This window comes from Hemicordylus capensis, chromosome 1 (genome assembly GCF_027244095.1).
Source record: "Hemicordylus capensis ecotype Gifberg chromosome 1, rHemCap1.1.pri, whole genome shotgun sequence".
NCBI classification, from domain to species: Eukaryota; Metazoa; Chordata; class Lepidosauria; order Squamata; family Cordylidae; genus Hemicordylus; species Hemicordylus capensis.
The window spans coordinates 383171956-383184516 of record NC_069657.1 but is presented as its reverse complement, the minus strand read 5'-3'; the positions used below and the strand labels follow the sequence as shown (position 1 = coordinate 383184516).

General features: G+C 43.9%; 1 protein-coding gene across 14 annotated transcripts in view; it reads right to left on the bottom strand.

Annotated features, from left to right (window-relative positions):
- Positions 1 to 12561, bottom strand: part of RYR2 (ryanodine receptor 2) — a 625908-nt gene that overhangs the window by 43851 nt on the left and 569496 nt on the right. For 9 of the 14 annotated variants that reach the window (XM_053300194.1, XM_053300204.1, XM_053300211.1 and 6 more), the window contains 3 exons: positions 10516 to 10581; positions 9082 to 9149; positions 2059 to 2197 (listed from right to left, as the gene is read on the bottom strand). In XM_053300194.1, coding sequence (XP_053156169.1) covers positions 2059 to 2197; positions 9082 to 9149; positions 10516 to 10581 — 273 coding nt within the window. The remainder of the gene's footprint in view (positions 1 to 2058; positions 2198 to 9081; positions 9150 to 10515; positions 10582 to 12561) is intronic. The other 5 variants (XM_053300231.1, XM_053300272.1, XM_053300252.1 and 2 more) reach the window with 1 other exon arrangement.

The window sequence follows — 12561 nt, the reverse complement described above, 5'->3', positions numbered from 1 at the left end:
ACAGCAAATACTGTCAAACTGTTAAAAATATTATCAATACATGAATTAAAGCCAGTTTAGCTTAATTGACTTCAGTGGGGGAAAACTGGCTTAAATTTGACTACCAAAATAAAGATGAACTCGATGTTGATATTAGGGGTGTGAAATTCGGGTTTTCGGCGATTCGGTTTGGAACCCGAACCAAATCACCCCCGTTCTGTTCTGTGCCCGAATATGGGCTACCCAAATCACCCCTGATTCGGTTTGGATTTGGATTAAATCCGAATGTGAATCGATTCGGGTAAAAAAAAGGGTCCCAGGGGCAAAATAGTGGGGTGGTAGTGCCCAATGGGTGGAGGCTACGACCCAAATTTCAGGGGGATTGGTCAAAGGGCTGATTTTTGGTGATTTTTTGAAGTTTTAGTGTCTTTGGGGCAGATAGGGGGCATAACGTGGGATCTGGGTCAAAAGAGTGGAGTGGAGTGATAGTGCCTAATTGGTGGAGGTTACCACCCCAATTGCAGAGGGATTAGGCAAAGGGATGATTTTTGGTGAATTGAAGTTTATGCGTCTTTAAGGTTTTCCCCCATGAAGGGTGTATCACTTCACGTTGGGGGGAAAGGGGTGTCCTAGTGCCGGGTGGGGTTGGTGGTAGTGCCGGGTAGGAGCAAGGAAGCTACCTGAATTTTTTCAAAGGATTTGGGCAGAGGGCTGATTTTTGGCGAATTGTTGAAGTTCGCACGTCTTTAAGGTTTCCCCTCAAAAGTTATAATGGAGCTTTCAGCAGCCCCATAATTGCACTTGGGGGGTGCTGGGGTGGCCCAGAGAGAGTGGTGGTGTAGTGCACATTGGGTGCCAACCACCCCCATGGGTTTCTAACCCATGGGGTACAGGGTTCTGTTGTTTCAGAGGTTTTCTGAGTGTGGATTCTATGATAGCAAATTAGAGTGGATTCATGGTGTGTCATTGAAAATCTCATTTGCCCCAACCCGGCACTACCACCAACCCCACCCCGCTCTAGGACACCCCTTTCCCCCCGACATGAAGCAATACACCCTTCACGGGGAAAACCTTAAAGACACGTAAACTTCAGAAATTCACCAAAAATCAGCCCTCTGCCCAATCACTCTGCAATTGGGGTGGTCGCCTCCACCCATTAGGCACTACCTCCCCACCCCACCCTTTTGGCACAGAACCTACGTTATGCCCCTATCTGCCCCAAAGACACTAAAACTTCAGAAATTCACCAAAAATCAGCCCTTTGCCCAATCCCTCTGCAATTGGGGTGGTAACCTCCACCCATTAGGAACTACCACCCCACCCCACTATTTTGCCCCTGGCACCCGAAATTCAAGCAGACAACACATCCAACCTTTTTGCATTGAAGTCAATGGGATGCAAAAAGGCAGGAAATTCAAATAGATGTCATAGCTCAAAACGGGGGTGGGGGGGAAGAAGGCAAAAAAATGGAGGTCCGAATCACCCGAATTTTCAGGCCCGAAATTCGGGTGATTCGGCTCGTGCCCGAAATTTCTCAGATCTTTTCATGGGTGATTCGGTTCGGCACCGAATCACCCGAAATTTGCTGTTTCTGGCACAGATCGTTCTGTGCCCAAAATGTTTTGCACATCCCTAGTTGATATCCCTTCAGAGCTTTTGATTCTTATTTGTCCCACTTGCATTTTTCGAGATGGAACTTAAACGGAATCATCCTTATAGATATTTGGACCAATAAATCTAAAATTAGATATAATTTACAAGTCCCTTTTAACATATATGAAATTAATTCATGAAATGTACCAACTGCAACCACAACGCATGCAAACTTGGAATGCAAAGGTATCCATCAAATTTGAAGGGGTTGTCTTTTAAATATTTTTACAAGGAAGCACTACTTACTTTTGCAAAAAATTACATTTTTAAAATTCTCATATGCCTGACTAAATGGCAGACATATAGTGAGTTTCACAGGCTAAAGCTTTCTTATACATAATCATCTTCTTCAGGTATCTTATTGTCACATTGTAGCACATGCTATATCAGCACACAAACTACTAATTCCAAAGAAATATATCTTACAAGAAGTTTTTGTTGGTATGCTATAATTTTCTTCCAGAAAGCTGATTCTTGTGTTTCTGGTTCACCGTGCCTATGTTTATGCTGTCTCGGTTTCCCTTTGTCTTCCTTTACTTTCTCCTCCTTTTCTCCATCTTCTCCTCTGAAAATACAAATACCCAAAAGCATATTGTGAAACACTCTCTACCAATTAAAATACAGTATCTCAGCATAAAAAGAAGCAAGCTGAGTGTCATGCATTTTTACAGAAAACTATATCTTTTTTTCAAGTACATGTATGTGAAATGTATGTGAACTAAATGAGCAAAGAGACATCTTTTTAAAGTGGTGATTCTCTTTATTGAGCAGGGGGAGAGCAACTGGCTCAATCCATCCCCAGCACAACATCCCTCCAATGGCGGCCGCAGGTGTCTATCTTATATATGTTTTTAGATTGTGAGCCCTTTGGGAACAGAGAGCTATCTTTATTTATTTTTATTTCTCTATGTAAACTGCTTTGGGAACTTTTGTGGAAAAGGGGTATATAAATATTTGTAGTTGTAGTAGTAGTAGAAATGATCACAGTTGGAAAGGGCAGTAGGGAAATGTATAATGGCTAATCAGGCAAACAGGAAAGGAAGGCCACAACTCGGAGCACTCCTCCGTTTGGACTGGGAGATTGATTGCTGACTCTGACCCCTCTTGCCTTACCAGAGGATCTTGCTCAGCTACCTTCACTGGAGCTGTGGCCTTTCTATCCAGATTTGCTGCACCTGTGAGCATTAATTACCATCAGCCAAGTCTCAGAGTCTCTCATGAGAGGGGAGGTTCTGGGTTTCTGGAGCTTATAAGGAAGGTGGTGCACCAGAGGCACAGCTGGCCGCATGGCCAGCAGTAGGTGGCCACCAAAAGGGGGCCGGATTTTGATGTGGGACTAAGGGCTGGAGCATGTTTTATGGCTGTTTTAGAAGATGAAACTGTTGTTTAGATAACTTCTGCAGTCTGAGTCTTGGGTTAAATTAGCGTACAATGTGTCCAGGGTTGTTTGGAGATGCAGAGACGGGGGCGCGTCCCTTGATTAGGGGCGGCTATTCCAGTGGTGGTGGGGAATAGAAGAAGAAATGTTGGCAGGTTAGCAGGCTGTTACAGGGGAATGTAAATCAAATATTTTGGACCTGTTTCCCTTTCTGGTTGTCCTGACAGCTTTTTGTCCTTGGGGAGCAGTGCCCACTACCTTGCTCCTTTGTAATACCAGGATGGTCCAGAATAAAGAAGAAATCATCCATTATCTGATTATGGATGGTGGGGCCAACCTGGTATGTCTCGCAGAGATTTGGCTGGGTGAGGCTGGTGGCCAAGTCTGGTCCCAGCTTCTCCCTCCAGGGTACTTTGTTGAGGAGCAGGTGAGGGGACATGGGCAGGGAGGTGGAGTGGCTGTGGTCTATAAAAATAACATCAGCCTTAACAGGATCCCTATCAAATTGTCTGAACATATCAAATATGTGTACTTAGGTTTGGGGATCAGGGATAGACTGGGACTTTTGTTGGTGTACCAATCACCCTGCTGCCCAACAAGAGTCCCTAACTGAACTGACAGATTTGGTCTTGGTGTTGCCATCTTCCAGGCTTATGGTGGTGGGGGACTGCAATGTTAACTTAGAGACCAATTTGTCTGGGGCAGCTCAGGAGTTCATAGTGGCAGGCCATGACAACTGTTGGCCTATCCCAAGTGGTTTTGGTACTGATGCATGTCACTGGACACACACTTGATCTGGTCTTTTACTCGGATCAGGGTGGTGTTCCATGGGTGGGGACACCTATGATTTTCCCATTGTCATGGATGAACCACCATCTGGTTAAGGCTGGATTCACAATCACGTCCTGCTTCTACAGGGGTGAGGGGTTATTAGGATGGTCTGCCCAAGAAGGTTATTGGATCCAATAGGATTCCAAGCAGCCTTAGAAAGATTTATTGTTGGCTCTGCCGGTGATTCTGTTGATGCCCTGGTGGAGAACTGGAACAGCAAACTCACCAGGGCAGTAGAGACTTGGTCTTAGCATTTCTATTAAAGAAGTAAACATGATCACTCTGTTGGGCCCTCCTGCCAGGGTGGGGCACTTACCTGGCCAAGTGGTAGAGGAGATAGTGGCCTGACCCCACACAAAGGCGGTGGCACCCATTCACGGAGACTAAGAAGGGTGAGGAAACTGGGAATCCAGCTGCCCATAGCGGGGCTGCTGTGGCCTGATGTGCCATTGCCTGGCTGCAGCAAGGAGAAAATGGGCCCGACCCCTCTGCAATGTCCCTGCATGAGGAGACTGGGAAAGAGGGTGAAGCCCTGGAGAGCAGCCAGCTTGGAGGCTGTCAGTGGGAATGACAGGAGGGCTGCTCAGAGGACAAGGAAGGGAAGCAGCTGGTTGGTCCTGCTGCAGGGAGCTATTTAAGGGGCCCTCAGCCAGGGATGTAGTGGCCAGTGGAGACAGAGGGTGGTGGCCCACAGCCCGCATGGGTTCCTGGTGAGGAGCAGGGCATTACCTCTCCCTGGCAGGTGGAGGAGGACCAGGATCCATGAAATCCCCTTCTTACCCTTCTGAGGCCTTTTTGCCCTTGATGGTGTAAGGTCAGCAGCTGAGAGCCATCACATGCTCCTAAGCTTCCTCTCCCACCCACTTCAAAACTGGCCCCTTAGTATACAAAAGAACTATGGGAGTGAAAGCAGCAAGGTAGATGACTGGAGTGCAAGTATCAGATCCGACATATTATAACACAGAATGCATTTGAAGACCTATAACCAGGCAGTATGTGAGGTAAAGAAGTGATCCTTTTCTTCCTGTATTGCATCCACATGCTGATTTCCAGCAGAGTTGTTTAGGGTTGTGAGAGGGCTAGTACAGTGGTCCCTCGACTTACGAAGTTAATCCGTTCCGAATGCACATTCGTAGGTCGAAAAGTTCGTAAGTCGAAAAGCGGTTTCCTATAGGAATGCATTGGAAACGGATTAATTCGTTCCGGAGCCTAGGAAAAAGACCCAGACACCCAGTTTTGTGTGCAAAACTCTTTATCAAGTGCACTTTAAAGGCATGCAAAATGCTAGGGATGTGCACAGTCCGGAGCAGTCCGGACCGGCACCGAAGGGGGGCCGTCCTTTTAGGGCAGGGAGGGCTTGCTTATCCCTCCCGCCTCTTTGCCCCCGCCAGAGGCCGTATTTTTCAGAATAACGGGGCGCTGGAAACCAGCCGCCCCCCCCCCACCGCGAGCAGATTAAGCCCAAAACTACTGCTACCACTGCCGCCGCCGTCGCCCGCCAGCCCTCCCTCCCTCCCTCCCAGCCACCCGCCCGAGTCCTCACCCGATGATGCCGTTGAAAACAAAGAGAGGAGCTACCGAACAGAGCTCCTCTCTCTATGAAGTCCTGCCGGCTACTGAAGCTTTGCACGCGCGCATGCGCGCACCGCAAAGGACGCCAATCGCCGGAGGCCCGGTCTACCCGCCAGGAAAAGGCCTGGTAGACCGGGCCTCCGATCGCCTCTTCTAATGCTAACCTGTCCAAGTGTCTCGCCATTGATTGTTAACTGTGTGCTCTACATGCTCATTTCTTTTTAAAATAAATATCTGAATGTTTTTGCTGACGCCAGTTGTTTCTAAACATTTTAGTATCCATGTGTGAGGCAATGAATAGAAGGCTTTCTTGTAGTCAATCCATACAACACTTAGATTGGTTTTTCTTCTCTTGCAATTTTCTAAAATCATTTTTTCAATCAGCAGCTGGTCTTTTGTGCCTCTGGTGTTTGGGCAATTTCCTTTTTGTTCAACTGGAAGCTGTTTGTTAGTTAATAAGTGTTGCATCACTTCATCTGCTATTATTCCAGTTAATAATTTGAACATGGTTGGCAGGCAGGTTATCGGTCTATGATTACTTGAAACTGCACCTTTTGCTGGGTCTTTCATTATGAGATGAGTTTTCCCATTTGTTAGCTATTGTTCAATATCACCTCCTTGCAAAATGTGATTGAACTGTTTTGATAGTTGTTTATGAAGGCTTGTTAGGTGTTTAAGCCAAAAGCCATGCAGTTCATCGTCGCCTGGCGCAGTCCAATTTTTAATTTTCTTTGCTCTTTCACTTATTAATTCTGGTGTTATTATTAGATCTTGCATTTGTTGGCTATTATTATTATTATTTCTTGTTTACACAGTCAGACAGGTTTTATTGACTGGTTTGTTTTATCCAGACATCGAGTTCTTCCCAAGGACCTGGGATGGCTGAATTTTATTGTCAATTGTTATAGATATCGTCGCAGAATATAGGCTGTTCTCAGTAAAGCTGCTTTTTGTAATTGGCTGATGGTGATTTCTGTGGCCCCTATGGTGTTGAGGTGCTCTTCAAGGTCTTTTGGAACTGCACCCAGGGCGCCATTTACCACTGGGATTATTTTGGTCTTTTTCTGCCACAGCCTTTCAATTTCAATTTGTAGATCTTTGTATTTGGTGATTTTTTCTATTTCTATTATTAATTATTATTATTATTATTTTATTCGATTTCTATACCGCCCTTCCAAAAATGGCTCAGGGCGGTTTACACAGAGAAATAACAAACAAATAAGATGAACAAATTGAACAAATAACAAACAAATAAGAACAAATAACAAATAAGATAAAACAAATAATAACACTTTTCTGACTTTGTAAACAAGAAAATAATAATAATAAGCTAATTGGAACCGTGTATATAGTCTGGAAACTGCAGTTGCTACAGAATGCAGCAGCCAGGTTAGCCTCTGGATCATCCTGGAGAGACCATATTACTCCTATATTAAGAGAACTACACTGGCTTCCATTAGTTTTCTGGGCAAAACACAAGGTGTTGTTTATCCTCTCTAATAAAACGCTTGGTGTCCGTCCGTGGACGGACACCAAGCGTGCATTCGTGCCTCCCTCGGCCATTCTGCACATGCGCGGAGCGCATGCGCAGGACGGCCAAGGCAGAAATGGAGACAGGCAGCAGGCGGACATGTTTCTGACTCTGCCCGGCCACGGCGAGGACAGATGCGGCTCCGGCAGCCGCTTGGAGGCAAAGACAGCGGCGGGACCAGACCACCCGCGGGCGGTAGATAAAGATGGCTGCGACAGCCGCTTGGAGGCAGAGACGGCTGCGAGGGGACCGGGAGGGCAGCAGGAGGGAGCAACGGAAAACAGCCACAAATACGTAAAAAGCGGCGGACACAGAACGGAGAAGGGACCCAGCGGCAGGGACCAGGCGGTTAAAAAGCACACACTGAAAACCCCGCGGAAGGAAGAGGAGGAGGAGGAGAGCGAACAGCTGGAAGGAGCAGCCGCACCTCTACAAGTTCCGCGGCTCCTCCACGGTGGAGCTGCTTGAGAGAGGGATGGCATGGTCGGAAGCAGAGCTGGAGGGAACCGCAGACCTGGAGAATGGAGCAGGGAAAGACGGGGCAGGGAAAGGCGGCGGCAGCATGCGCCGCAAACGATATAACCAACGGCCACCACGAGACCAACAGTACACAGGAGCAGCCGCTCAGAAGCTCTTTCTCCACAGCGCCTTCTCAGTCGGGGGAAAAGGCGGGAGAAAAAGCCCACTGCGAAAAGCCCTGTGTCCTCCAAAAAGAGAAAATCCTTCTTCTCCCTCAAGCACGAAGCACACTCTAGAGCCAGAGAAGAGAGAACTCCCTGGCCAGGAAAGGAAATCGCTGGCTGTGCTCGCCCAGCCGAGCCGCGAGTGAGGGAAAAAGCACAAAACAGCCAAACACGACTGCTGGCCATTCTAATTCGATCTAACCCAGCTACATAATCGAGCCTGGCTCCAGGCACTTAGGCTAGGTGGCAGGGATAAGAGTTGATAAAGCTCTTCACAAAATTGAGGTGAGAATAAAAAAAAACTTGAGAAAAAATAGAAAAGAAAATCCGGGTGGGGGGGGGGGAGGAATCCAAACACATATATTTGAGAGAAAGGAGGGGGGGAATTAACACATACTGTATTTGAAAAACACAGAAGACATCCTTGCTAAAAAAAAATAAAGGAGTGTTTACTACATTAAAATAAACAGTTTTATATCAACTCTCAGTACAGCAGTAGGGCAGACTATGACTGTAAACTGCACGCTTTAGAGAGAGACTTTTATGACTTTAAATATATCAGAGGAAATAATTAGCACACTTTGTGGCAGCCAGTGATGGAATTTATTCATTTGGAAGGCATTGGTTACCTGTCATCAAAACTACATCATGTCCTTCCTTTTCTGTTAAACTTCAACTGGGGGCAGTAAGAATTCACTAAACGGAAATGAAGAGGTTTTTTGACAGTGCTCCCATGCAATGATTTAATGCTGCTAAAAGACAGCAACCCCAAGAAGAGGGGGGGAAAAGGAAGGAAAGGAAAGAGAGGGGGAGGGAGAGAAAAGAAAGGAATGAAAAAGAGAGAGAGAGAAAAGGAAGGAAAGGAGGGCAAGAGAGAGGGAGAAGGAAGTAGGGGGGGGAGGTACTAGCGCCCATTATTTTAACGGGCTTAAAAATACTAGTAACTTATAAAGTCCTAAACAGCTTAGGCCCAGTGTATTTAAGAGAATGTCTTATTCACTATGGTTTTTAATTGTTTTAAGGCTTTAATTTCTGTTATAATTTGTTTTATGTTGCTGTAAACCACCCAGAGACTGAATTTTGGGGTGGTGTATAAATACAACAAATAAATGAACGGCTTTTAATATCCTGGATAGAAAAGAAATCTCCACGCAGTTTAAAAATAGAAAGGACATTATGAAGCAATACACATTGAAGCACACATTCTGTGTGTACACTCTGAATGTAACAGCCTTTTTGTAACATTGACTGCTAAATCAATGACCGTTCATAATTCAATAGAATGAATCTGGTGCAGCCCCCCTTTAAGATGAGGACATAAGTAAAAGTAAAGTTGCCCATTTACATCCCAATTCTAAAACATTTATTTAAGTTGATTTTACTTCCAAATAAGTGTGCTTAATGTCACAGTCTTTGTCAATGAAGTCACAAATCCTAGAAGTATGTATACATACTCTGCTTTTTCAGGTTCAGGTTTAGTTTCTTCTTTTTCATCCTTTTCATCTTCATTCACCTTCTGGTCCTTGAATGAGCCAAGGCAGAGGAAACCATTAACAATAAGCAACGTTCAAGTCATGTTAAAACAAAGTAACCAACAAAAAAGAGAACCATGAACATGAATATTTTAAAAAACTTACTAATGCATATGTTGCATAAACAATGAGGCACGTTTTCAGTTGCAAAAATTATTTTCTATCTTAAATTCATAACTGTGGCAAAATGGGGGTTTGGTTTCTTTTAGAATACAATTAAAAATATTTGTTTGTATTTATGTTTTAAAATTACAATTAGAAAATATTTGTTTGTATTTATGTTTCTGGTAGGGTATACTGGAAGTTTTGTACTGAATACAGTAGAGGCAGCAAAAGCACTGTGATTGGGCAGGGTTTCATATGCAGATGGGGAGAAGGGGTCTGTAACAGTTAAAGTCAGCTGGAGTGAAACCATTTCTGGAGAATAGATATCTTTTGATATAGAGCTCTGTGTAAAGAAGAGAAGTGTTACATTTATTTCAAACAAGAATAAATTCTTTGATTATCCTGGATGGCATCTTTTTACATCCATGTGACAAGAGGAGAATTGTGGGGAGAGTGCTGAAAGTTTTGGCAAGTTGTGACAGCAGGCTGATTTTCCAACTACAAATGTCTTAAAACCTCACAGTAAGGCTTTGCAATGGTGGTGGTAGTGGTGGGATACAACGTATTTGGCAGAGAAATCTATTGGAGTAAGGCAAAGATCTGATGTATTGATGAACTTGGTCAATTGAAGCCTAAGGATACAAAGTCCAGGGAATCTAGTCTGAGAGGCTTCTGTGGAGTCATGACAGTGAAGCTAGCACACATGAATAGGGTTGAGTTCATTGGACTGGACCAGGCCTTAGTGGAGGCCTAGATGTCACAGACAGGAACTGCAAGAGACTCTGATGGTGAAGGAGCCAGATGTGCCTGTGGGATGTGACCAGACAAGACCAGAGTATGTACAAGTGTTGAGAGAAGTTCATGAAAAGGGAAGGCAGCATCCCTTGGAAGAAGAGAGGAGCAAGATGGAGGAAGAGAGGGTGAGAATGGAGTTGGGGGAATAGGAAAGCATAGCCTAAGTTGGAAGAAGAGCAGATGGAACACAAGAGGGAGATGTTGCAGTCCAACAGCCAGCAAGGCTCACTCCCAAAGATTTTACCCCTTTTGTTCTTGGAGATGATGCCCAGGAGTTTTTATCCAACTTCAAAAGAGCAGTGGAAAAGTGAGCTCTGCGTGAAGAATATTTGAAACTAGTAGGTGAGGCCAAATATATGTTTGCATTTGCGTCGAGCCAGAGTTCGGATCTTTCAAGCGCTTTGCCATAAAAGGAAAAAAGAATGGGGAAGTGCTTCCCTTAGTGGACAGTCTTACCTGTCTCCTCAGTCTTTCGTTGACTGCCACAGCTGCAGTGTCATCAGTTCTTTCCTCCAGTTTTGCCTGTCATTGACAAATTAGTAAATGGATTACTGAATTACCCATCCCCTTTATCTGGTTATTTTTTATTTTGTCGACTTACTCCCTCTATATACTTCCTCCATTTTGTGTTGCGTGTTATTTTCTCCTCATGTCCCCGCCCCATTTTTCCTTACTTGGCCTCCTGTGGCTACAAAAGGTACGTCCAAACCTTGCACGGAATGCACTGCTAAGATCCCCAATTCAGATGGCCACACTCTCTCCCCCGGTCTTATCTGGGAGAGACTCACTGAACAGATTCCTGCCCTAATTTCCACGGCTTTACTAAGCAGGCCCGCCATAACTGGGCAGCACGCCTCCATGCTCTACTTTGGGAACAATGGTAAATTTGAATATGAGAAAGAATTTCTGCTTCTCGTGGGCATAATGTCATTTTGGAATTACTGATCCAATCATTGAGGGTTAGAAATTTGTTATGGATGTGGATTTTAATGTTTGTACTAAGCTGGTATTATGAATGTACTAATTTTCATATGGTTATGTGGATAAGATAGTTTAGAAAACATAGATCATTTTTTTGTATTTTGTATTGAGTATTTTTGTATTGAAAATAATAATGATGATGATGATGATGATGATGATTTTCAGAATTTTATTTTTTTTTAGCAAACCTTTCACCAAGCATATTTTGGTGTAAAAAGTAGTGTATTCAGCTAATTTCAGTGGTAGGATTGTTCATGCAAAATTCTGTATCTGTAGGTCATTGAAGTATGATTTTATTTTTCACCAACCAACTCTTCAAAATATATAACAGATGGCTTGGTAGAAGGGGTGGGTGGGGGCTGCTGTTACTTATATTGAATATAAGGGTGTTGTATATAGAAGGCTTAGATTGGGACCTGACCTTTTTAGGAAGAGTTTCAGAGCCTTGAAACCCCAAAGTGAAAAACTTTGTATATCATTGCACAATTCAAAGTAATAACAACTGTATATCATCACACAATCCATAGTAATGTTTTAGTATTGCTCCCCAAATTAACCAATGAACATTAGTGTGATATGGCAACCCAGATTTCTGTGCATCCTTGAACTGCCTGTGATTCAGTATGCTCATATGCAATTAACAGTTTTTGTTGCAACATCCAATACATTGCCCATTCTTAGTGTTTTGCTGCACAGAAATTCCTGATGTAGAATGCAGTGCACTAAAAAATTGATGATGTGTATTGATAGCAAGTATTTTTGCCTTCAACCTGGAAGCTACTACTCCAGCTTTTCTACCAGCCATCTGTGGAGCTCCATCTGTCGCCAAACTAACAGTTTTTGTCCAGTCTATGCCCAACTTATCCAGAGCACCTACCAAAAATGTCCTCAGCTGTTATGTCTTTCATTTGAACAACCTCCATAAACTCCTCTATTATAAGCATATCTCCAACAACACCACAAACAAAAACTGTAAGCTGTGTCACATCAGTAACATCTGTGCTCTCATCGATCACAACTGAAAATGCATCGAACAACTTTACTTGATCAATGAGCAGCTATTCAGATTCCCTGATCAATCATTAACCCTCTCAGCAATAGTGTTTCTTGATAGGCTTATGCTCACAAAAGCCTGTAGCTTCTCTGGACACAATAAATCTGCACTCATAAACAGGTATCTCTTAACCATCTCCCCATCTGAAAAAGGCTTTGATGTTCATAGGCTAACATGTAGCTACCTTTAACAATAGGCTCACATGGTTGTTTTTCTTGAAGAATAACTGCTGCTTTTCCAAGAATCTCTCCAATTCTGAAACCTTGTCTTCATGCAATGTTCCTGTGTACTTGCTGTGCATCTCCACGATTTGAGTCATAATGCCTTTGCACAGTATACTCTTTGGGTACAGCTATCTGTTATGTACAAATAAAGAATGCTGGCTTCCCATTAAGTTCTGTGAAGAAGATAGAGTATTTCTACTTCTCTTGCACCACTCGACATTCCTTCTCTACCTTCCTTTTCTT